The sequence below is a fragment of the Sus scrofa genome, chromosome 7 (assembly GCF_054392235.1).
Source record: "Sus scrofa isolate SSC_HxYL_T2T_F1_AM1 chromosome 7, Sscrofa_HxYL_maternal_Yorkshire_Landrace_v2.0, whole genome shotgun sequence".
In the NCBI taxonomy this organism is placed as follows: domain Eukaryota; kingdom Metazoa; phylum Chordata; class Mammalia; order Artiodactyla; family Suidae; genus Sus; species Sus scrofa.
Window position 1 is genome coordinate 110,022,442 of NC_139389.1, and position 26,713 is coordinate 110,049,154.

Here is a 26,713-nt window from a genome sequence, read left to right on the forward strand (position 1 = left end):
CTGAAAATATACTATTTAGTTAGAATAGTATATAGTTAGAATAGCTGCAATGCGTCTTTTATCCAGAGGTCTCAGAATGCTTTAAAATGTCATTTAGAGGTTGAGGGGAAGTATGGTCATTTTTCAGAAGAGAAAGTTAAGGCCTGAAAATTCAAATGGCTTTTATAAAATGTGTGGAATGGGCAATACAATATTAACACACCAAATCCACAGCTAAGAGTTACTCCAGCTCTATTGACAATTTTTTTATGTCTTATATAAGTAAAGAATTTACTCAGTTTGCATGCTGCTGTAGGAGTTTTGCCAAGACCTAGCTTTTTACTCCCTATGTGTAACAAAATAGTGTCTCAGTTGTCATACTGTCAAAGCTTCAAGTGTGACCACAGACATTGCCAAGCTCTTTTTTCACTCGGATACCTGAATAAGAAGTAGAAACGTGATGAAAATTTGTATTTATTCTGCGACTCTAACTTGGAAACCCAAACATTTCATGAAATAATGGCAGAAATAATACATTAAATTTATAGGTGGCAAAAGTACATGAAGGAATTTAATGTCTTTACCATAAAGACAAAGTAACCTAAGGGTAATGAAACTAGATGATGAAGTGTGCGCTTATCGGGAGTCAGTTTTATCTTTTTTTTCTGTGGGGTTGGGGACTGGATAGGAAACAGAACAAATGGCTGAAAAGAAATCGAAGAAGAAACTTGAGGAAGAAGAGGAAGATGGGGTGAATACGGAAAACTTTCAGGAGTTCATCCGACAAGCAAGGTAGAAGACATTCTCAGTTAATAAAAGTGTCTTATTCTGTCTTCCATGGTGCCCCACGGAATTCCCAGTATTCCCTTGTGTCTAACATGGATGTGACTAAAATCACTCTTAGAAGTAGAAAAAGGGTTTCATAGGCTTGGCCTCTCCATATCTCAGCCAATTATTGGCTGTTGCCATGGTTTCAGTTATCAAAACACTGCCTTGGGTATTTGGGCTGTATTTCTAGACAGCCTTCAAAGTACACACCACTTGCAGTGCTGAGGGAGCACTTTGGAAAGTTGAAGTTAGAGGCTTCTAGTGTTTACTGGATCTGAATTTATTCCCGACCTACTGAGGCAGTGGAGATGACCACATTTTGCCTACATTGAGTGGGTTGAGGAATTGGCAGTTCCTCAGCACTGTGAGGGTTACGCCTAATTTATATAAAATAAAACAAGTCCTTCATGCTTAAGTTTAGCCTTTAGGAATTGAAAATCTCAGCGTGCAGCTCTCTATCTTTATGCAAATCAGCCAGCCCGTTTTGTCTATTTACGACATGTTTCCAAAGGAAGAGGGAATAAAGACATTTATTTTAATTTTTAGAAGGCTTGTCCTGGAAAGTCTTTTTCTAAAACAGAGAGTTGTACAAAACCACTAAAATAAAGGATAAAACATATATAAAACCCCCTTAATTAGTCTTCAGCTACCAAAGTCACAGTATGGAGAAAAGCAGTAGAAAATCCACTCTTTGTTGATTTGTGAAGTTAAGTCACATAACCACCAACGTAGTGTGATCAGTCTGTAATACCTCGACTGCACTTAACTATAGCCTCAGGATCTTCTGCTTAAACATACAACAAACAAATGTATCCTTTTATAGGACTTCATAATTGGCGTAATGTTACTTTGTTGACATTCCTGGGTCTCCGGGAATGTGATTGATAAAGCTGATATAGAAACAAAGCAAGAAACATTTTCTTACATCAACCTTATAAAAATAGGAAAAAAATTGGATTATATCCAGAAAATGGCTCTAGTTTTAAACATTTTCTAGTTGCTCCTAGAGACCTTCAAAATCCCTAAAATATAAAAAAAAGAGAGATAAAATTAAAAAAAATTTTTAAAGTAAGGGGTATTCCCCTACCAGGACTAATTGGATACTCAAAATTAATTATCTGTACTATTAACCAATGGTATAAACTTGGAGATAAAATATTTTAGAACGTACTGGTTGTGATGAAGTGTTGACTGTTGGAAATATGTGGTAGCATCAGTTCTTTTATTATGTTTGGGGTGGTACATGGATCCCTTTGGCAGGATTAGTAAATTCAAATAGGAGTCAGGCAGGGAAACATACTGTATAAAGCGGACAGAGGATAAGACAGGGGTGTAAAGCAGTTTATATTTTGACCAACCTTAATGCTTCCTATTCTGTGAAGAGCTGATAAAACACAGCAGCAGGCAGAGGCAGTTGTCTTTTGCGCCCCCAGCTTTAAGTCTTCGTGGTTATTCCAAGCACTCAGCTTGTGGCCCTTTCCTACTTTGGAAACTTTGGGGTTTTCTCTGAAATTCAGAGGAGCCCTTTCTGAGGTTGTTAGTACACTATATTCTTTTTTCTTTATATTTTTAAAAATTTTTAAATTTTATTTATTTATTTTTTGTCTTTCAAGGGCCATACCGGCAGCACATGGAAGTTCCCAGGCTAGGGGTCCAATCAGAGCTACAGCTGTTGGCCTAGACCACAGCTACAGCAACACGGGATCTAAGCTGCGTCTGCGACCTGCACCACAGCTCACAGCAACGCTGGATCCTTAACCCACTGAGTGAGGCTAGGGATCGAACCCGAGTCCTCATGGATACTAGTCGGATTTGTTTCTTCTGCACCACAACGGGAACTCACTCTTTTTTTTTGGGAAATGGCCGCCTCCTTGAGAGTTACCATCCTGGTCAGTGGAAACGAATCTGACTGGTATCCATGAGGATACAGGTTTGATCCCGGCCTTGCTCAGTGGGTTAAGGATCTGGCATTGCCATGAGCTGTGGTGTAGGCTGGCGGCTACAGCTCCGATTTGACCCCTAGCTTGGGAACCTCCATGTGCTACAGGTGTGGCCTTAAAAGACAAAAAATAAAATAAAATAAAATGGCCACCCCCTTGGCATATGGAAGTTCCTGGACCAGGGATTAACTCTGAGCTGCAGCTATGGCAATGCCAGATCTTTTAATCCAATGCACTGGGCTGGGAATCGAACCTGGACCTCTACAGTTAGCGGAGCCGCTGCAGTCAGATTCTTAACCCACTGTGCCATGGCAGGAACTCTACAGTGTATTCTTAAGATGGGATGTAGGTTCTTTGTAATAATACAGGAGTATTTTGCTTATTCAAAGGCCAGTTATCTGGAATTTGGCCAGACTCCAGGCAAAAAATGCAAAAGGCCATTCAGAAGCTGCTACAGATGTTATAAAACCCATGCATATGTTTACTGGAAGAATTCTAAGGGCCCTTATATGTTTCTTTATACTTATTATTTTGTGGATGTTCAAAACAGATGCATATAATTTCAATATTTGAAATGACCTGGAGAGCATCTAGTACTGTCTCCATTGTGTGGTTACAGGGAAGACTTCCCGCACTACATGGATGAGTTTCCTTATTTATGACAAAGTGGTTCTTTGAGTGAATATGCGCCAGTTACCTACAAATGGCGAGGGGGGGGGGACTGTCAAGGGGCAGATAATAAGTATTTCAGCCTTTGTGAGCTACTTGTGCTCTTTATAGCATATTCTTCCTTAAGAATATAAAAAAACATGCTTAGCTGGGAGCCATATGAAAGCAGGCTGCTGGTCAGGTTTGGGCCACAGTCTGTAGTTTGTTGATCCCAGCTGTAGAACATCGCTGTCCAATGGAACTTTCTGTGTTGTAGCTGCTGAGTACTTGAAACGTGGCTAGTGTAACCAAGGGAATGAATCTTTAAATATATTTAATTTTAATTCATTTAAATTTAAATAGTCATATATGACTAGTTGCTACCATATTAGACAGTGCAGATCTAGGAACTTCACTATGGAATGAATAAAACCTTGTCATGCTTTAAATTTTTCGAACTGCTTCCTGCATTTATATCCCATATTAACAATCTATTAATAGGGGGGTTTCAGCTTGTACTTTTCATTTTCCCCTTCTTCAGCTTACTCCATTTCCATGATAAAATCTGGTGGAAAGATTTTTCCAGAACAACTTCCTGTTCTGACCATACTTTCTCTACCCATTTCAGTGAGGCTGAACTGGAGGAGGTGTTGACTTTTTATACCCAAAAAAACAAGTCTGCAAGTGTCTTCCTGGGGACTCATTCAAAAAGTTCTAAAAACAGCAACAGTTTTTCTGATAGCGGGGCAAAGGGTGGTAAGTATGTTGGTGGATTAAGAAAAATAAGAAGAACAAATGAAAAAATGAGATGTGCAAAGAGAACCACAAATAATGTGCTGCCTAAGCACTAATAGACTCCATGGTGGTGAAATTTTGAAGTACGGGCGTGGGGGATGAGGAGGGCCTACATTTTTGTTCTAAAAGTGGAAAAGGGACATGGTCTAATTTTTTTCCCCTGTGATAATTAACAGCAGAGAGCTTTTGAAGACAAGCTAATAATAGCTAACGCTTAGAAAATGCTCATATTATTGTCTATTGGACATGATCTTATTTTTTAAATTTCCAAAACCATATGGAGTAGTTGCTGTTTTAAAACTTCCTTACAGATGAGGAAACAGAGCTGAAAGAGACGGAGTAGCTTGCTCAGTTAAGGATACCCTTCACTGTACAGTGCAACAGGAATCGGAACCTTAATCTGCCTGACTCAGAGCTTAGGTTCTTACTCTCTGCCTCTCGTAATGATTATTTTTCACTCTTAAGTTTTTTTGTTTCCTCCAGCTCATCACCATTTGCATTTGGGGTGGGAGAATTCTTTGTTGTTTGGCACCGTTCCATACTTGATGGAATGTCTAATGTCCTTAGTCTCAAACCCTAAATGCTACTGTCTTCCTTCAGTCATTGTGATAACCCAGAATGTTCCCAGGCATTTCTAAACTTTCTCACTGCTGGGAAATTCCTGATTGGGGATTTTGGAATCGATGTGGACAAACTACTTAGCTAATGTCACAGGATCAAAAAATAGTGGCGATTTCCAGTTATAAACAAAGCTTGTGCTTCAGGTGTAAGATTCGTTTAAAATCTAGGTGCAAGTATTAGACATAGGTAATCAATATACTAATTTTGTAGTGTGCTAATTAAGCACTAGATTCAAAGATGTAGACTTCTTCCCTACCATTAGGGCTATCATAGTCTAATGTGGAAATAGCCAGGAAAACTGGGCATTTAAAATGTAGAGTGAAAAAAAAAATGTAGCGTGTGTTTTCCAAAGGAAATAGTGTTAATGTTTTGAAAACTGATTAGCTTCAGAGGCTAGTCTACAGAAGCCTATTCAGGTCACTGTATAATTGAAAATCATTCTGAGTCCAGCTCTCTTCTTTGAGCTTTCCTGACTTATCTAGGTTCTAAAGCTAGTTTGTTCATCTGTTCATTCATTCCTTCCTCACATTTTTAATGAACATCTGTTATGTGTCAGACAGTAATACTTACTAGAGATGCAGGGACCAGGACCGTTGCAATCCTTGGCTTTATAATAGTTATTATCTGGTGGATGAAGCTGGGTGAGTAAATACAGGAGGAAAGTTGGTGGAAGTTCTGAAAAGACCTTATAACAGTGTTGGAGAAGGGAGACTGAGGAATTTTTATGATGAGGTTGGCGTAGGGAAGAGTGTGCTAACCTAGGGAGGTGAGGTCCTAGCTTGACATTCAGATAGTAGCTTCTCCCCGGCAGTAAAGGGGAAGCTCTTAACAGCACCTGTTTGTACGTATGCATCCTTGGAGATTCAGAGGTTCATCTGTTAAGGACTGTGTTGACATAATAAGGTCTATACCTAGCGATACCGATCAGAATAATTAGAGGGGCAGTAGGAAGGCCTCAATCAAGGGAACATTATGAGATTTGATAGTATCTGGACTCATTTCAAACATGAGCAAACAAATGTGTGACAGTGTTATCACTGCCGGTGATAATGGAGGAAAGAGAATTCATATGTCCTTATTCTTTCATTCCAAAAGATGATCTGTAAAAATGGCCTTTAAAATTTTTAAAAACTTTTTTGGCTACTGTGTGCAGTGGCTTGATGTAGGATCTCAGTTTCCAGACCAGGAATTGAACCTGGGCTGCAGTGGCAAAGGTGCTGAATCCTAACTACTAGATCACCAAGGAACTCTCCAAAATGGCGTTTCTTAAGTTTTTGTATGAACCTTAAGAAAGATTTTTGGAATATTTCTCTGAGTATACGATTAGCTCTGGCTGTTCTATTTCAAAATTCTGTGGTAGAAAAAAAAACTAATTTATTATAGTGAAAATTCATTTTATTACAGTAATTTTGTTATTGAATATGCTGATCAATCTATCTCAAGCAAATTCAGTCTGCTTATTCAGGTAAAACCGAAGAGATTAAGATACAGAGCCATTGTAGTATCCAGGTATCGTGCCAACCAGTAAATATTGGGGCTGTTCTTTCTATCTCTTGGCAATTGCCTGCTCCACATATATTATGACTTCTTTGCTCCAGTGAGTACCACCGACCAGTTTGGTCTCTTCGTTCCCCAAGTCTGAATTCTTGGCAGAGGCGTCTTACTGCCCTTACTTTTTTTTTTTTTTTTTTTTTTTAAGCATGTCCTAGCTTGTTGGCAGTCCATGGGTGGCTGCTCTGGGTTTACATATCTCTCCCTGGTTCAGTCAACTGGAGCTGGGCTTTTTGGGAATCATTTGGGTGGTGTCCCTCTCAACAGGGCTCTGGGCGTGGCCATCCTTGGAAAAGTGTGGTGAGAAATGCAGTGGTTCCTAGCGCTGATTACTAGTTGTGTTATATTTTGGAAACAAAATGACGCAGAGCAATGCTCTAGCATTTGATTAGTACCAGCACTAAACTCGGTATTTATCTCTTATTCCAGATCACCCTGAAACAATGGAAGAAGTGAAAATAAAGCAGCCCAAGCAGCAACAGGCAACAGAAATTCACTCTGATAAATTATCTCGTGAGTGACTTCAGACCTACATAGATTTGCTGCTGTCTTATTGAAAAAAAAAATTCATCAGATATTAAATGATTTTAGAGCATATGACATTCCAAAGAAGCTTCTTTTCTTTGTTCTTTTTCCTTTAGAATTTCCTCTTATAACCTGTTATTCCAAGGAATTTTTCACTTTCTTAATGTTTAAAATTCTGAGCACTTTTTCTTCTAGAATTGTAAAAAGCAGAGAGAGAAAAGTTAGCTGTCATTACCTCATTACCAGTAACTTTGCTCTGATGCCCTAACATTTGTAAAACACCTGCTCTGATTGATGGAGGTAGTCCCCACTCCAGCTTTTAGAAAGGACCAGAAATAAACTATTTCTCTTGGCAGGTTGTCTCAGTAGGCAAAATTCATTAAGTTCATGATGAATACTCGTTAAAATTTGTATTTTTCATTATGTCTGTTTCATGCTAAGTTGATTTTGATGTCTAAAAATGTTTATTTCATGTTTACGTGTAGGGATTATGTGTTAGCTTTTCTAAAATGATCTGTTTTTTTGTTTGTTTGTTTTTGATTTAATAGGATTTACTACTTCAGCAGAAAAAGAGGCTAAATTTGTCTGTACCAATTCTTCCTCTGCTTCTTTCTCTGGTCCTGCTGCTGCTCTTCTGCAGAAAATTCCCAACACCCATTTGTCATCTATCATTGCCACCTCTGACCTCTCACCAGGGTCAGGCCACCATTCTTCTCTATCTCACATTCCTCCAGCTCTTCCCAGCATGCCTCACCAGCCAGCAGCTTTACTGAGCACAGTCCCTGACAGTGCTTCTCCCGGCATACATCCTGGGACACAGAACTTATCAAGCCCCGCTGGCCCGCCACGCTGTCGATCAGGCAGTTACACCATTGGCCCCTTTTCCTCTTTCCAAAGTGCGGCACACATATATAGCCAGAAGCTGTCTCGTCCCTCTTCAGCAAAGGCAGGTGAGTGAGAAGATGAAGGGCAGTCCACAGCATCAGCTCCTCCCCAGCTCCTATTTAAAAAGAAGGTCCTCTCTTCCCTTTGCCTTTTCTTTTGAAAGTTAAGAAGATATAGACTGCATAGTTCTGATGTGACTAAAGAAGAATCTGGCGTTTGATCTAGCGTCATTCATTCATTGATAGAAAATTAAACCAGACTTCTTTTAGGTGCTGGTGATAAAGAGATGAATAAGACAGGGCTTCTGTACTGGGAGCTGAGTATCTAGTCAAGAGGTTTTCCATCACAGATAATTATTGATCTGTAAGTGCACTATGTGCATTCTTTCTGTTTCGAATTGTCATTCCTTTTTTTTTTTTTTTTTTTTTTGTCTTTTTAGGGCTGCACCCACAGCATGGAGATTCCCAGGCTAGGGGTCGAATTAGAGCTGTATCCACCAGCCTACACCACAGCCACAGCAATGCCAGATCTGAGCCATGTCTGCGACCTTCATCATAGCTCACTGCAATGCCAGATTCTTAACCCAGTGAGGAAGGTTGGGGATTGAACCTGCGTTCTCATGAATACTTGCCAGATTTGTTCCCACTGAGCCACAACAGAAACTCCCAAATTGTTATTCCTAACATTAGACAAATTAGTATTTCTTATTTTTTAATCTTTTTAAAGTCAAGTATGACCTGAATAATTCTTTGGTTAAAGAATTCTTAAAACAGAGTATTTACTTTTTTTTTTTTTTTGGTCTTTTGTCTTTTTAGGGCCACACTGCGGCATTTGGAGGTTCCCAGGCTAGGGGTCTAATTGGAGTTACAGCTGCCAGCCTACGCCACAGCCACAGCAACGCCAGATCTGAGCCGCATCTGCGACCTATAGCACAGCTCATGGCAATGCTGGATCCTTAACCCATTGAGCGAGGCCAGGGATTGAACCTACAACCTCATAGTTCACAGTCAGATTCGTTTCTGCTGTGCCATGATGGGAACTCCCAGAGTGTTTACTTTTAAATGAAGTAGACCTGATCAAGTCCCCCCCCCCCCCATTTTTTAGAGCAGTTTTATTGAGAAACTGTTGGTGTTTTATGCATACCATAAAATTTACTGCTTTAAATCCTATACTTTGGTGGTTTTTAGGACATTCGGAGTTGTGCATCCAACACTACCATCTTATTTCAGAACGTTTTCATTATCCCAAACGAAACACCACACCTATTTCCTCCTCCCACTGCCTCGGGCAACCACTTCACTGCTTTCTGCCTCTATAGATTGGCCTTTTCTGGACATTTTATGTAAGTGGAATCATACAATTGGTGGTCTTTGTGAATGGCTTCTTTCACAGTATTTTCAAGGTTCCTCTATGTTGTATGTATCAGTACTTCATTCCTTTTTACGGTTGAATAATATTCCATTGTTTAGATATACCACTTTTTGTATCTTCGTTTGTCCAGTTGATGGACATTTGAGTTTGTACTTTTTAGCTATTATGAACAATGCTCCTATGAATATTTATGTACAAGTTTTTGTGTAAATCTGTGTTTTTATTTCTCTTGGGTATATACCTGGTAGTGGAATGACTAGATCACATAGTGAACTTTATGGTTCCTCTTTTCGAGGAACTTCAAAACTGTTTTCCAAAGCAGCTACATTGTTTTACTACTAGCAATTGAAGGTTCCAATTTCTCCACATACTTATCAACATTTATTGTTCTCTCTTTTTGATTTTACCTATCCTAGTAGGTTTGATGTATTGTCTCATTTTATGGTTATCATTTTCTTTTCCCTAATGATAATGACTAATGAGGTTGAACGTCATTTTCCATGTGCCTACTGACCATCCATATACCTTCCTGGGGTAACTGTCTATTCAAATCCTTTGTTCGTTTTTAAATTGTGGTATTTGTTTTTTTTTGTTGTTGTTGAGTAGTAAGTGTTCTTTATATATTCTGAGTACAGTTCCTTTACCACAGCAATGTGGGATCTGAGCCACCTGTGCAACCTATGCCACAGCTCATGGCAATGCTGGATCCCCAACCCACCAAGCAAGGCCAGGGATCAAACCCTCATCTTCATGGATACTAGTTGGATTTGTTTCCACTGAGTCATGATGGGAAGTCCTAAATTTTTTTAATTTTGATAAAGTCTAATTTATTTTTTCTTTCGTTGCCTGAGCTTTCAGTATCATATCTGAAAAACTATTGCTTAACCCGAGGTCACAAAGATTTATATGTATGTTTTTCGAAGAATTTTGTAGTTTTGGCTCTTAGAGTTAATTCTTATGCATTTTGATTTAATTTTTGTATATGGCATGGCATAAAGGTCTAAGATTATTCTTTTGCATGTGGATATCACTTGTCTCAGCACCATTTGTTGACAGAGTATTATTTCCCTGTTGAATTGTCTTGGTACTCTTGTCAAAAATCATTTAATCTTAAATGTAAGGGGTTCCTTCTGGAGTCTCAGTCCCATTCCTCTGATGTAAATGTCTGCCCTTATGAGGGTACCACATTGTCTTCATTACCATAGCATTGTAGTAGGTGCTTCTTTCAACTCTATTCTTTTTTTTTTTTTTTTTCATATTGTTTAGGCTATTACATCCCTTGCATTTTCATATGAACTTTAGGATCAGCTTGTCAAAAGAAGCTAGTCAGTTCAAAAATATTTCCCCAGAGCTCGAGTTGTGGCTCAGTGGTAACGAATCTGACGAGTAATCATGAGGACTTGGGTTCAATCCCTGGCCTTCCTCAATGGGTTAAAGATCCAGTGTGGCCATGAGCTGTGGTATAGTTCACAGACATGGCTTGGTTCCTGCCTTGCTGTGGTTGTGGCGTAGGCCACCAGCTGTAGTGCCACTTTAGCCCCTAGCCTGGGAACCTCCATATGCCATGGGTCCAGCCATAAAAAGACGAAAAAAAAAAAAATTCCCAATTTCTATTGTGATTTCTTTTTTGACCCATGAATTGTTTATAAGTATATTGTTTAATTTTCAGGTAGTTGGCATTCTCTGTTTTTTGTAATTCCTTTTAGCTTATTTCCACTGTGGTCAGAGAATATATTCTGAATGATTTAAACAGTAGTAATCAACAATATATAGATAACAATATATAGTTGATGATAATATATATGACAACAATAATAGCCTGTAAGTGCTTGGAGTCAAATTTTTCTGTGGTGATTTAATAGTTTGGGAATGAAATTAAGATATTTCTTAAATTTAGACTTTTTAAAAGAGAAATACACAGTATCAAACTTCAAAGGTTAGCACTGAAAAAAAACAAAATACAGAAATTTAAACCTGTGAGAAGAAGAAAAAGGAATTGGGGCAGAGGAAATACCCACAAATGTAGAGGCACGCAAGCATGAAGCTTAGAAAATGCGTGAAGCAGAAGCCTAAAAGATGATAAACCAAGTCCAAATGTATCAAGAACCAAATAAGTATAAATGGGTTGAATTTGTTAGAAAAAGAGTCAGATTTAATTTTTTAAAAAATCCAATTATGGGATTTTGTGGCTCAGCAGGTTAAGAACACAACACAGTGCCCATGAAGATATGGGTTTGATCCCTGGCCTCACTCAGTGGATTAAGGATCAGGTGTTGCCACAAGGTGTGGCATAGGTCACAGATGCAGCTTAGATCCAGTGTGGCTGTGGCTGTGGCCTACGCTTATAGCTGCAGCTCCAATTTGACCTCTAGCCCAGGAACTTCCATATGCCACAGGTGTGGCCGTAAAAAGGAAAAAAAAAAAGGAGTTCCCGTCGTGGCGCAGTGGTTAACGAATCCGACTAGGAACCATGAGGTTGTGGTTCGGTCCCTGCCCTTGCTCAGTGGGTTAACGATCCGGCGTTGCCGTGGGCTGTGGTGTAGGTTGCAGACGCGGCTCGGATCCCGTGTTGCTGTGGCTCTGGCGTAGGCCAGTGGCTACAGCTCCGATTCGACCCCTAGCCTGGGAACCTCCATATGCCTTGGGAGTGGCCCAAAGAAATAGCAAAAAGACAAAAAAAAAAAAAAAAAATCTATCTTGTTTACCAAAGAATAAAACTATATTTTTTAAAAAAGGGGAATAAGGAGTTCCTGCCATGGCTTAGTAGTTAACAGATCCAACTAGGAACCATGAGGTTGCGAGTTCGATCCCTGCCCTTGCTCAGTGGGTTAACGATCTGGCGTTGCCACGAGCTGTGGTGTAGGTTGCAGACGCGGCTCAGATCTGGCATTGCTGTGGCTCTGGCGTAGGCCGGTGGCTACAGCTCCGATTGGACCCCTAGCCTGGGAACCTCCATATGCCACAGGAGCGGTCCTGGAAAAGGCAAAAAGACAAAAAAAAAAAAGGGGGGGGGAATGAATGATAAGGGGAGATTAAGGATGAGGATGAGCATGTGGCTTCTTACACGTTAATAGGGTTCTTGAGTTGGGTGTTCTTTTCACAGGTGTTCATTATAATATGCTTTATAACATCTACATCAATTGCAAATATTTTTTGTATGTGTCAAATAATACAATAAACATATAAAAAAGATACAGATTTTTTTAAAGCAGTGTCACCAAATTGTCTATACAGAATGATCATGGTTATATAAGCATTAATAATACAGAAAGGAAACACACTATAGTGTTTCTACTTTTCTGAGTTTTAAATTTTTTCAATGAGTTATTTGACTTTTATCATAGAAAAAAATATGAACCTTAATTTTGGCATTAGATAATTTCTTACTGCTAGAATTTCAGTGCTCAGAAATAATGGATTTATCTGATATTATAGTTAAAGAAATTGAAATCTGAAAGGAAAATCAATTGAAATTTGATAATATAGGATTATTGCGTTTTTCTAAATATATTCGATTTTACTTTTTATCCTTATTTCCTATTTGAGCTTTCTAAGAAGGATTGTGGAAGATTTGACAATGGATGCCGTAGACTACTGATGAGTATGGTCTTATAAACAAGAAAAACAAGTTATTATGAGTTTTAAGGCTACACTTTTTAGTAAATTCTAAGATCAGTTATTCCCCACTATGTATGATAAAAATTCTTTTTTGTGTGCAAAGCACTCATAGTGTGCAAAAACACAGTCATAAATGCTTGTGACAGTATGGAAGAGTTTCTAGGACATGATAAGGATTTGTTTTTACTTTTGTGAGCCTTTGAAGATAGTTGATTGCTCCTTATTGTCAGAGATCCCTAGGATTCAGTAAAGGATACTTTAGCTGCGATTTCTCTGTCATTGTCCGGAGTTTTTCAGGGCTTTTCTTCCTAACTGAACGAAAACTTTTCTTTTTAGCAGCTTCATTCCATCCAAACAAGCAGCATTCAGGAGTAGCCAAAACACAAAAGGAGGGAGAAGATGGTTCTTCATACAGCAGACGGTACAACCCAAGTATGGTTACTGCTGAACTTCAGCGGCTAGCCGAGAAGCAGGCGGCAAGGCAGTATTCACCATCCACTCACATCAGCCTCCTCACCCAGCAGGTATGGACAGTTTGGGGTGTCAGAGAGCTCTTTGGACCTGTGGATAGGATTAACCGCAGGGTGTTCTGTCTTTCCTTCCCTTTAATGATGCTCATATGCTGATGCTTGTTGAATGAATATTAGTTGGTTTTGAACTAAAAAATGAAAGCGTTTCTCTTCAGCTTTAAAGAAAGAGTTTCTGTCACAGGTATTGCAAAGTTAAGTCTGCTGCTACCTATGTTGTACTTTTTCATGGACAAATAGGCTTGAATGTTCAGCTGTAAATATACTTTTAAAGGATCTTTAAAAATACCTTATTTCTATGGTAAAATTTTCCAGTGAGTTGTAGTCTTATTAATCTTTTTACCAGAATGCCGTAACATTACCTTTTACTTTTTTTTTTTTTAAACTGTACCACCTTTTATCGCCTGATGACAGGATGTTTTCTGGGTGCTGATTGATGAATTATTTCATACACCCTCATCCAACGCATGTTATTCTCCCCATCCTACAGATGGAGGAAACTGAGGCTGAACTGAGTAGTATAACAGGGTCATCCGGAAAGCTTGACAGATACCAGGATTTTGACTTTAAGCTCTATATATGCTAACAAGCTTACAATACCGTGAAGTTAGATGAAATTTTTAAGAACTTTGGGATTCTTTTTGCCCTTTTTGCGAAATATCCCCACGGTATTTAACTGGAAGTCGAACCTATATTTCTTCCTTTTCCTTAATGCGGTATGCCATCAAAGTCCTCCAAAGGAATCATTATAATTTAACTCCAGTTATATTTTGCTGTATCTTTATGGTGTCATGTTCCTTAATTGGTAGCAACTCTCTAGTGATAATCAAGTCTAAAAAAAATAAAGCTGAAAATTACTTCAAGCGCGTGTTAAAAGTAGGCAATACACTGCTCCCTGGTGGCGCCCTACTTTTCTGTATGAAATTTTGGATCAGAATTCCAGGTAAGCCTTAGCTTTGCTTCAACCTCGTCCCAGAGTGTGAGGTTGTAAATAATTTTCTTTTTTAAATCCCTAAGATGAGGAAGCTTCATTAGGAAATGAAGATTCTTACAGGGGCAGTGTTGAAACTTGAAGGGATTCGGATAGTTAGATTTTAGTGATAGAATGAAGATAAAAGGGAATGGAATATCATGACCATGGTAGATTGGGAAGGAAGTTTAAAATGTGAAGTACATATGAGGAAAGGAGAGGGCCGCCAATCAATTGGCTACACTTCTTTCACTGGGTCACTGACTAGGATATGTTTCCAATTTTTAATGAGCAGCTAGAAGCACCAAAACATTAAGAAATTTTCTTTACAATTGTAGTAAAATAACATAGCCGATGTTAGTGGTTACATATTTTCACGTCTAATCATTTGATAGACTGCAAAGCTTGCCAAAGTGACAGGATCCTGATCCTGTGAGAATCCAAGGTGACTGTGTCCTAATTGGAAAGTTATTCCCCTTCCATCCATCTTTCTCATCTGAGAAGAATTTCACTGCCAGTGAGTTAAAATTCCATCAGACTTCTCTTCATAGGGATCTGAACTCACCATTAGATGTCAGTCTTAACTTTTAGAGCCTTGGTAATAGGGTGGTTGGTGCTTGGCACAATTCTGAGGGAGAGGCTGTAGTGTGTAATAAGCGGGGTGGAATAGTGCAAAGAGGGCTGGATCAGCCATCTACGGACCTGCCTTCTCCTACCACTTACTAGCTGTGTGATCTCGGGCAGTTCACTCAGCTTCTGTCAACCTCAGGGTCCATTCACCAGGGTCATGAGGATAGTAGGCAAGAACCTCTTTGGAAAGTCTAAATGCCATTTACTTGGAAAAGATTGTTATTTCAGCCATAAAAGGCTCTCAATAATAAATTGTTTCTAATTTGATTTGAAATCAGTTTTTGGATAAAATATAGTTACCAAAATGAATGCTGTTACTGAAAAACTTGAGCAGGTGTTATTTGTGTCATTTCCCTGTGGAGAAAGTAATTCCTTAATTTGGAATTTGGAAAATTCTTTTATTGTTCTTTTTCTAGTAAATAATAACATGTGATAGTGGGTTAATACTGAGACATTAGTTTACTAGCTATTTCCTTTTATTCCTAGCTGTGCTCGAAAGAAAGTGCCTTGGTTCCCTACAAACCGAGCCAAGCGATAAGATGTCTGTGGTTCTGGTGAAAGGCGGCCACCCAGACAGAATGTGGTGCCAGCTCTGCTCCTCTCTCTGACTTAGGGCGTGATTCCTTCAACTCAGCTCCACCAGAAAAAACTTTGTGTCCGGTAGTCACTTTAAATGGTTTTTATTTCCTCTTACTTGTGTATTTTCTTATAATAATTGCAGGATAGGGTTGATCAATATTTTCTTCCCCCTTCTCTTTTTTTTTTGATAGGATATATTTATTCATTCTTTTGTTTTATTGTTGGTTAATTATCTTGTTTTATCTTTGCCAATTTCCTAATCTGCTGTCCCCTGTTTTATTTTGTTATTTCTTCCTGTTTCTTGAGTTGGCTGCTTCATTTATTTTCACTCATTTCTTGTTTTTTATTATATTTAAAGCTATGAATTTTCCTCTGAGTATTGCTTTGATTTATATTACATAAACTCTGATATATCTTTGCATTGCTTTTCTGGGCAAGATGTTAGGAGACTTTCTGCTAGATAAGGTTTGCTGATTTTAAATTATTTGTGCTTTTTTTTGGAAGACGAGTATAAAAAATATTGAAATTTGGGGGAATTTCCCCCAAATCACTGATTTTGTTTACGATTTCAACTGTTTAGCCCATTAAAGCTTTTAGTGGCAGTCTCTATAAAACTTTTTTTCAAATGTATTTTTTAATTCATTCATTCAGAAGCATTTTATTACACTCTTAAGAGTGTTCCAGGTCTTGGTACTAAGCCCACAGGGATGATATATGACATAGACCTCAGCATGAAATAACTCACAGGCTGCTAGGTGTGACGGGCACATAAATACAGGATAGTGCGAGCATGGAATATGCCAACCACCAAAGGGATGCCCAGCCCAGCCTGTGGGTGGGGGTGGGAAGAAGGCCAAAGCAGCCTCTTGGAAGAGATGTTATATCTACACTGAGTCTTAAAGGCAGACAGTAGATGGCAGAAGAAGGGTAGGGCAGGCTCCAGAGTAAAAGCTCAAGTGTGTGTATGTGAAGAAGTAGTTAGTGATGATGGAGGATAAGGAGTCGGCTGGGAGCTGCTGGATAGAAGCTGGACGAGAAGATGAGGGCTGATTCAGGGAGAGCCTTGACTGCCCTGAGAAGGGACTGCCTTTTATCTCACAGATGCCAGGGAGCCACAGACACAACTGGGCTGCATCACTCAGGTAGCTGGGAGGAGGATGGGTTGCAAGATGAAGCAGTGGCATCCCCTTTTCCTCCCTGCTCTGTGAAGTTGCTGAGGAACAATGGACTGGCCAAAAGAAAAGAAGCAACTCTGGGAGTTCTTGGGGTGGTGGGAAAAAAAATTTTTTTTTTGGAGTTCCTGAAGTGGCTCAAGGGAAATAAATCCAACTAAGAACCATGAGGTTGTGGGTTTGATCCCTGGCCTCGCTCAGTGGGTTAAGGATCTGGCGTTGCTGTGAGCTGTGGTGTAAGTCACAGACACAGCTTCGATCCCGCGTGGCTATGGTCTGGGAACGTCCATATGCCGCAAGTGTGGCCCTAAAAAGCAAAAAAAAAAAAAAAAAAAAAAAAAAAAAAAGAAGCAACTCTGACAACCCCAAAATGTGATTATAAAACTTTGAGTTATCCAGAATTTCCATTAGAGGCTAGATTCTTACAAATTTTTATGACTAAAAACAGAACCTCATTTGCTTTTACTATTTCCACTCTGATTTAACTTTATTTATAGCCTAGAACACTTGAGAATATTGAACTTTCTCTGTCACACAAAGTGGTCATCGCGGAAGCATTTGTGCCAGCACGTATGTGCTTGAAATACAGAGATACATGTCCCTCATGTATGATTACTCAAGAAACACCTAACCAGTCTGAGCAGAGAGCAGGTCAAATTTAGTTCTTTCCCTTGGTACATGAGAGGCTGGTTATCTTTAGGGGGCAAGATCTCTGGAAATCAGTGTGTATGTCCCTGGAATCAGAGTCTTCCAGAAGCATCCTTCCTCTGTGGCAGGGAGCGCTGTGGTAGCTGACAGGGGCCGGAGTAGAGCTTGGGTGTGAGGTCTCATTACCTCTGTCTCACCCAGTGCCAGGAGAGGTGTGCTTTACAGCTGTAGCACTGCGCACACACTGAAGTAGCCCTTTGTGGCTGTTGCTGTCAGTGAACAGAGGAATGTGGCGTAGTAGCCCAGCCCTGTGGCGAGGAGGGAGAGGCGGGGAGGCAGAGGGAGGGCTTCCCTCTCTGTGCGGGCCAGTGTGAGATTTCAGGACCCGGCTATCTATCGTTAGGAGCAGCTCCAGCTCTTCCAGCCTGGGAGTTTAATCAAAGGAATAACAGCAGACCACCCAGGCGAGGGCTCCAGTGCTAGTGAATGTGCTGTGTCAGGCTCTGTTCCCCAGCCAGCCAGTGCCCGGGATGTGGCCAGGCCTCCTGGAAATGTGCTGACAGATACATAGGAGGGAGGAGATACTCTGTGCTTCTCGCATTTTTCACTTAGATGGAGAGTTCACTTAGAGTTCCGTTTTTGTTCCTTAACCCTGATGCTTTCCTGCCTGGTCCTAGAGAAGGGCATGTGCTGAGGCAGAGAACGTTTGCTCGCTGGTTCCTCCTTCGCTCTCGCTCATTCCTGTACAAACAATTCCTTAGCATTTCTTCTGCTCCAGCAGTTATCACGGAGATCGTGCTAATTTCTTCGGGTACTACAGGGGACCTTGAGTGAATCTCAATTTCTGAAATCCAATTTGAAGGTGAAACTGGCAGAGAGGAAGTTAAATTTTTGAAATAGTTACAGATGTTCTCTAGGCTTGGAGCCAGTGGCACCCAGTTTATCACAAGCTTGGGCATCTGGCGCCGGAAACTCTCTTCCTGCCTCCTTCACGATTCTGGTCGCATGTGAACTACTGTACATTTGTGTTCTGATTTTGTAGTTGTTTCCGCAGTCTTGCTCCTTTGGTTCTGTATTTTTTTTCTGAGTAGAAGAATTATACTTCTTTAAATCATATATGTTATTTTTTCCGTTTCTAGAAACAGACAGGTAAATAAAAAAAGCAGAAACTCAAGCCAGTGAGACCTTGCCTTGATTTTCTTCTCTGTAAAGTGGGGGGAGTTTCAGTATCAAGATGAAATCTCTTGGATCTCTGTGCCTCCCTGCTCTAGGTCCTGGCTCCAATTGATCCTGTCTCATTCCCTTGTTCTTCTGTGTCTCTTGAGGCTTTAAATCCCCAGTTTTCCTTAGGTCCTTGGTCTCTTGTTCTAAAATAACCTCTCTTTATCTCTTACCATTTTAACCTACTCTCTCTCAGAGGTCACCGATGACCTTGGAAGTGCCAGCTTCAGTCACCTATTTTTAATCCTCACTCTATTTTAACACATGGCACAATTATTGACCACCTCCTACCTGAAAACTCCCCTTAGCCTCTCCAGCCCTTCAGCAATTCCTCTGAGACCTCATCCTCTACTTTCCCCTGAAAAACTAGGTTCCATTTTCAACATTTCTTAAAAGCTACTGGTACATAGATCCCAAATATACAGCCGGAGTCTCTCTGATCAGAAAAGAGGGTTGATGCCTGGGCATTTGCTTCTCCCTGCTTTTCATGGCTTTCCTCCAACATACCTGTGAATTCCAGAGCTCAACCCAACTTTTTTCCTCTCTCTAGTCTCCCCTTGGGTAAACTTTCTCTTCCCACAGCTTCATCTAGTACTGTTCTGCAGATTTCTCCCAAATATGCATCTTTAATTTGAACCTGTTTGCTGAGTGACGTGTCTAAATTGCCAGCTGCTTGCTAGACATTTCCATCCAGCTGTATTACAAGGATCCAAAATATTCAACACATTCCAAACATAGTTCGAAAATATTCAGAAAGTATTCAACGTCTCTAAAACCTTTTTGTTCTTCTCCCTTTTTCCCTCTCCACAATAGTGACACCGAGGTTCTCCTAGGGATTAGGAATGGAGCCTTTGGTTTATCATCATCTCTCTTTGCTTCCCCATTCTCTGTATGTCTGGGCAGTTGCCAGGTTCTTGTTGATTCTGACTCTATAATGTCTCTGATATATATCTCTTCTGTTTCATTCTCCCATCTACTGTCCCGCTTAAGGCCTTAATTATCTCTGGACTGGACAGCTACAATTACCTCCTAAATGGTCTCCTGGCCATTCTCCTCTGTTCATCCTGGTCTTTGCTCTAAAGGATCTCTAAATCACAAGTCTGATAATAATACTCCTTGGCTCAAGAATCTCAAGGGGCTTCTTATTATCTCCAGTATGAAGCCCAAGCTTTCGAATGTTATTCAAAGCCTATATATAGAATCTCTCTCCAGGCTACTTCTCCAGCCCGTCTCCCTCCCATCACACATGTTTTTGTGCAGCTTACCTAAAATTCCTATCAGTCTCCATTCCTTAGTTTATGCTGTTTTCTCATGGGAAGTGTTCCCCAGTCACCACTTCTAACTTTATGTGCTTGTCCAGGCTCAATATAGGTGCCACTTTGCTTTTAAGCATGCCGTTTTACTTGTCACGCTATCTGTCCAGATCGCTATCCCCTTTCGTAGATAGTAAGCTCTTCTGGAGGCATTGTCCTTTGCTGCCTCCAAACCTGACTCATGGGTGACACTCAGTGAATGTGCCCATTCTACTGGACTGTAAGGTTACTTGATTGAAAATTGGGACCATGTCCATTTTTTCACCAGTTTTTTCCAACCTAGTATATAACCTGCACTCTATGTATTTTTTTAAATAAATAAAATAAATAAATAAAGCCAGAAGTCGTCTTTCCATTGTCTCTGCCCTGTTAGCCCTTCATTAGACACTTTCTATAATAAATCTATTACCAATATTTCGCATCTCTTCTTTCCTATTGAGTTATAAACTCTACGATAGCAGTTCCTTCTAACCCATCACCTAGTGCAGCAACCTTGCACTTGGTAAGCACTTATCACATGCTTGCTAAATGCAAAAGAATTTCTCTTCCGCATTTTCTTGGGTTTTATAGTCTTTTTAAAAATTATTCCTCTTCCATTTTATTGACGATACCACGCCTGCCCTTCCTAATAAAGCATCTGACATTAGTTGAATGTCTACTTTTACTGGGCACTGTGCTAAGTATTTTATATGCATTATCTCCTCAACCTTATGAAGTAGATATTTATTTATTTGTATTTCATGGATAAAGAAAATAGCTGAAATGATTTGTGACTCTGATAAGGTCACACAAATGGCAGGTGACTATACCAGGACTCAAACCCAAGTCTCTCTAACTTCACAATCTTTCTCTTTGTGTTTTCCTGCCTCTTCCTGTGTGAATCAGGACTCTTACCTCTCATCAGACTGTAGTGACTGAGCTTAACACTGCTGCAGAGTGTAGCCAAGCCAGTGCTTGAACTACCAGAGAGAAAAAAGAATTGAACTTCCTTTGTTTTCATGATTAGAAACGCTTCTCCAGTTCTCCAAAGTAGGTTGAGAAATATGTGGCTCTGTCCAGATTATCAGCTATTTGTTGAGTGAACTCTTCATCAGATTATTTTGTAGTAAAGTCATTGATCATTGAGCAGCTTTCTTAATCCACAGAGATGCAATAAGAATGGATCTAATTATCACAGCAGTGGCAGCCCTCCATCGACTCACAAAAACTGAATGTATAAACTGGAAGCACTAGGAAGGATTTGATCATCTTATAAGGTTTTCCAGAAATGTCTTCAGCGATTTTTTTTTTTTTTTTTTTTTTTTTTGCTTTTTGCTTTTTGCTTTTTTAAAGGCTGAACCTGCAGCATGTCGAAGTTTCCAGGCTAGGGGTCACACTGGAGCTGCAGCTGCCAGCTTACACAACAGCCACAGCAACATCTTTGGTGATTCCTGATCTGGAATTCCTTCTAGATTTTGGAACACTAAGTGCCTATATGTACCTGTATGTTATTGCAAGTGATAGCGTTCAACAGAGAGGGAAGATATGACAAGAGAATTCTGTGCTGATGTAGCAGGACTACAGAGATTCCTTGCTTTTCCTAATCCCTTTAAACATTTGGTTAACATTATAACTCTTATCTCCTGCGGTTTAGTGTATAGATTTCTTGAGGTTCATTTTATCGGTATCCAAGAATATGTTTTAAAGCTCCCTTAAAACATGTCAGTTGTTGTGGCTAATGATTTAATACCTACTTGGGAAGTGCCCTTGAAGGAATGGGTAAAAAGTAACTGTTTAGAGATTATTCTTTTCATGTTCTTGATTGAATATTTTCTTTGTTTTATTTTGTTATTATTTTTTTTAATTTATTTTTTATTTTTTTTGTCTTTTTGCTATTTCTTTGGGCCGCTCCTGCGGCATATGGAGGTTCCCAGGCTAGGGGTCGAATCAGAGCCGCAGCCACTGGCCTACGCCAGAGCCACAGCAATGCAGGCGGGATCTGAGCCGCGTCTGCAACCTACACCACAGCTCACAGCAACGCCGGATCGTTAACCCACTGAGCAAGGGCAGACACCGAACCCGCAACCTCATGGTTCCTAGTCGGATTCGTTAACCACTGCGCCACGACGGGAACTCCTATTATTTTTTTATTTTTTATTTTTTTTGTCTTTTTTTTGCTATTTCTTGGGCCGCTCCTGCGGCATATGGAGATTCCCAGGCTAGGGGTCCAATCGGAGCTGTAGCCACCGGCCTACACCAGAGCCACAGCAACGCGGGATCCGAGCCGCGTCTGCAACCTACACCACAGCTCACGGCAACGCTGGATCGTTAACCCACTGAGCAAGGCCAGGGACCGAACCCGCAACCTTATGGTTCCTAGTCGGATTCGTTAACCACTGCCCCACGACAGGAACTCCCTATTATTTTTTTTAATTACTTCCCCAATACAATTTTTTTTCCTACTGTACAGCATGGTGACCCAGTTACACATTCTGTTTTCTCACGTTATCATGCTCCGTCATAAGTGACTAGATGTAGTTCCCAGTGCTACACAGCAAGATCTCATTGCTAATCCATTCCAAAGGCAATAGTATACATCCATTAACCCCAAGCTCCCAATCCACCCACTCCCTCCCCCCACCTTTGGCAACCACAAGGCTATTCTCCAACTCCATGATTTTCTTTTCCATGGAAAGGTTCATTTGTGCCCTATATTGGATTCTAGATATGTGATATCATATGGTATTTGTCTTTCTCTTTCTGACTTCACTCAATGTGAGAGTCTCTAGTTCCATCCATGTTGTTGCAAATGGCATTGAATATTTTCTTTTATATTTATCCAGTGATGAAAATCATGTAATAAGTACAGATCTGGCACTCTGGGTTTTCATTTTCTTTTATCTTGAGTGAAACAGATCTTGGTCCACTGGTGTTTTTTATTCAAGGATTGAGTTTTGTTCCAGCAACATATAGTAAAGCAAGTCAGGTAAGACTAGCCACTGCATTCCCCATTCCACATCATTCAGGGCCCCACGGTCAGGGCAATGAAGATTCCATGACGGGCTCAGTTGACCCCATCATATTCTGATGAGTCTTTGTTTATGATGATGCAGAGAACATTGTTCACAAGTGGTATTGGTATAGTTCTGAGTGCACTGTGAATACAGATTTAGAAAAATTTATCTTCTTATCAGTGATACGAAGTGATTCTTAACCTTTTAGGAGTCAGAGATCCCTTTGAGAATTGAATGAAGTCTATTCTCCTGAAAAAAAGGCGTGCACTCACACTTAGAAATTGCATTCATTTCAAAGGGTTCGAACATATATCAATAATTACCTTAAATGTGAATGGACTAAACGCCCCAGCCAAAAGACATAGACTGGCTGAATGGATACAAAAACAAGACCCATATATGTGCTGTCTTCAAGAGACCCACTTCACTTCGAGGGGCACATACAAATTGAAAGTGAGAGGATGGAAGAAAACATTTCATGCAAACGGGGATCAAAAGAGAGCTGGAGTAGCAATACGCATATCAGACAAAATAGACTTTAAAATGAACAATATTTTAAGGGACAAAGAAAGACATTACATAATGATCAAAGGATCAATCCAAGAAGATGATATAACAATTTTAAATATCTACACACCCAACGCAGGTTCACCACCGTATATAAGGCAACTGCTAACAACCTTAAAAGGAGAAATCGACAATAACACAATCACAGTGGGGGACTTTAACACTCCACTCACAGCAATGGACAGATCAACCAGACAGAAAATCAATAAGGAAACACAGGCCCTGAATGAAGCATTAAACCAGATGGACTTAAGAGATATTTATAGGACAGTTCATCCAAAAGCAACAGAATACACATTCTTCTCAAGCGCACATGGAACATTCTCTAAGATGGATCATATCCTGGGCTACAAATCCAACCTCAGTAACTTTAAGAAAACTGAAATCATATCAAGCATCTTCTCTGACCACAACGCTGTACGACTGGAAATCAACAACAAGAAAAAAACTGCAAAGAACACAAACACGTGGAGACTCAACAACATGCTACTAAACAACCAATGGATCACTGAAGAAGTCAAAGAGGAAATTTAAAAATACCTAGCAGCAAATGACAACGAAGATATGACACTCCAAAACCTATGGGATGCAGCAAAAGCCGTTCTAAGAGGAAAGTTTATAGCAATGCAAGCCCACCTCAGGAAACAAGAAAAAGCCCAAATAAACAAGCTAACTTTACATCTACAGCAGCTCGAGAGAGAAGAACAGACAAGACCTAAAGTTAGCAGAAGGAAAGAAATCATCAAGATCAGAGCAGAAAGCAATGAAACAGAAACAAAGAAAACCACAGAAAAGATCAATGAGACGAAAAGCTGGTTCTTTGAGAAGATCAACAAAACCCCTAGCCAGACTTATCAAGCAAGAAAGAGAGAAGGCTCAAATCAATAAAATGAGAAATGAAAAAGGAGAAGTAACAACGGACATCACAGAAATACAAAGGATCATAAGAGACTACTATATGCAACTATATGCCAAGAAGATGGAAAAGCGAGAAGAAATGGACAAATTCGTAGAAAAGTACGATCTTCCAAGACTAAACCAAGATGAAATAGAAAGATGACTGGACCCATCACAAGAACTGAAATTGAAAAGGTGATTAAAAAACTTCCAAGAAACAAAAGTCCAGGACCAGATGGCTTCACAGGCGAATTCTATCAAACATTTAGAGAAGAGCTAACACCTCTCCTTCTGACACTATTTCAAAAAACTGCAGAGGAAGGGATACTCCCAAACTCATTCGATGAAGCCACCATCACCCTGGTACCAAAACCAGACAAAGACTCCACAAAAAAAGAAAACTACAGGCCAATTTCACTGATGAACATCGATGCAAAAATCCTCAACAAAAGACTAGCAAACCGCATCCAACAATCCATTAAAAGGATTGTCCATCATGCTCAAGTGGGATTTATCCCAGGGATGCAAGGGTTCTTCAATATCTGCAAATCCATCAGTATGAAACACCACATTAACAAACTGAAGAATAAAAACCATATGATCCTCTCAATAGACGCGGAAAAAGCCTTTGACAAAATCCAACACCCATTTCTGATAAATACCCTTCAGAAAGTGGGCATAACGGGAACCTACCCCAACATGATAAAGGCCATATACGACAAACCCACAGCGAACATCATTCTCAATGGTGAAAAGCTGAAAGAATTCCCCCTGAGATCAGGAACAAGACAAGGATGTCCGCTCTCGCCACTACTCTCCAACATAGTTCTGGAAGTCCTAGCCACAGCAGTCAGAGAAGTAAAAGAAATAAAAGGAATCCAAGGAGATCCTGCTGAATAGCATTGAGAACTATGTCTAGATACTCATGTTGCAACAGAAGAAAGGGTGGGGGAAAAAACTGTAATTGCAATGTATACATCTAAGGATAACCTGACCCCCTTGCTGTACAGTGGGAAAATAAAATAAAAAAAAAAAAAGAAATAAAAGGAATCCAAATTGGAAAGGAAGAGGTAAAACTATCGCTATTTGCAGATGACATGATACTATACCTAGGGAATCCTAAAGACTCTACCAGAAAACTGTTAGAGCTCATCCATGAATTTGGCAAAGTCGCAGGACACAAAATCAGTACACAGAAATCGACAGTGTTTCTATATACTAACAATGAAGAAGCAGAAAAGGAAATTAGGGAAGCAATCCTGTTTACCATCGCATCCAAAAGAATAAAATACCTAGGAGTAAACCTACCTAAAGAAACAAAAGACCTGTACTCTGAAAACTACAAGCCACTGATGAAAGAAATCAAAGATGACACAAATAGATGGAAAGATATACCATGGTCATGGATTGGAAGAGTTAGTAAAAAAGAAAAAAAAAAAAAACAAAGGGTTCGGACATTCCCTCTTGATGTCCTGTGAACCCATGGTCTCCAAGTTAAGAACTTCTGAAGACTTTTAGGTAGCTAATGGTCATTAATATCAATAATTTGGCCCAAACTGTTCATTCCAAATTTGTAATTATCTTTGCTTCACACATTCTTTGTATATTTCACTGATACCCCTCTCTAGGCCATAATCTCCATAAAGGCAAGGATTTTTGTAATTAAAAAAAAAATTGTACTGTACTCAGTGCTCAAAAGAACGCCACAGAGTATGTGTCTGATAAATATTGGTTGGATTGATGGAATAACCTGAAGCCCCATCTCTAGACCTCATCAGGCAAGACATTCAATATTTTATGGACCATGCTCTTATGAGGAGATTGAGCCATGCCAAGATTTTAGGCTGCATTGGAAACACTATGCTACTGATTTGCTCATGTGTTAAGCTATAACTAAGTCTTTAATGTTGACTTTTCATCTCCATTTTGATAAATAAGGTACATGAAATTTGCAAATGGTCTTAGAGAACCTGAGGTTCCCTAAGTGAATCTCAAATGAGATGTTAACCTTTTGTAGTTTCAGTGCCAAGAAGAAGCAAATATATATATTCATTGTGTTGACAAGGAACAAAATCTGTATGTCTAAGCTGTTATTTTACCAGTTTGAGAACCTTGCCCAAGGCTTCAAGACCAGGCAGAAATCATCTCTAAAATTATGCAGGGCAGTAAAGCAAGAGCAACACTTATCTCTCACTCTAGTCACTGATTATTTCATTTCCCCCATTCCAAAGCTGTTCTTCCCTTGTGGTATTTGTAAAAAGAAGTAATTTGGGACCTTTAATTTCCCTTCTAGCCTTCCAGTGACATGAATCACTTTTCTGCTCACTGATAAAACGAGCTACTAGCTGGAGATGAGGGGGGCCGTGTGTGTGTGTGTGTGTGTGTGTGTGTGTGTGTGTATTTGGGACAAGATGAGACCCACTTCATTTATACAA

At 39.8% G+C, this 26,713-nt stretch overlaps 1 protein-coding gene across 50 annotated transcripts in view; it reads left to right on the forward strand.

The window, feature by feature from the left end:
- Nucleotides 1–26,713, forward strand: part of TTLL5 (tubulin tyrosine ligase like 5) — a 309,203-nt gene that overhangs the window by 119,983 nt on the left and 162,507 nt on the right. For 17 of the 50 annotated variants that reach the window (XR_014811162.1, XR_014811163.1, XM_084969817.1 and 14 more), the window contains 5 exons: nt 668–771; nt 4,024–4,151; nt 6,792–6,875; nt 7,436–7,837; nt 13,098–13,285. Coding sequence is in view for 44 of the 50 variants with exons in the window: in XM_084969817.1 (XP_084825943.1) it covers nt 668–771; nt 4,024–4,151; nt 6,792–6,875; nt 7,436–7,837; nt 13,098–13,285 (906 nt within the window). In the remaining 6 variants the exon portion in view is untranslated. The remainder of the gene's footprint in view (nt 1–667; nt 772–4,023; nt 4,152–6,791; nt 6,876–7,435; nt 7,838–13,097; nt 13,286–26,713) is intronic. The other 33 variants (XR_014811164.1, XM_084969819.1, XM_084969828.1 and 30 more) reach the window with 3 other exon arrangements.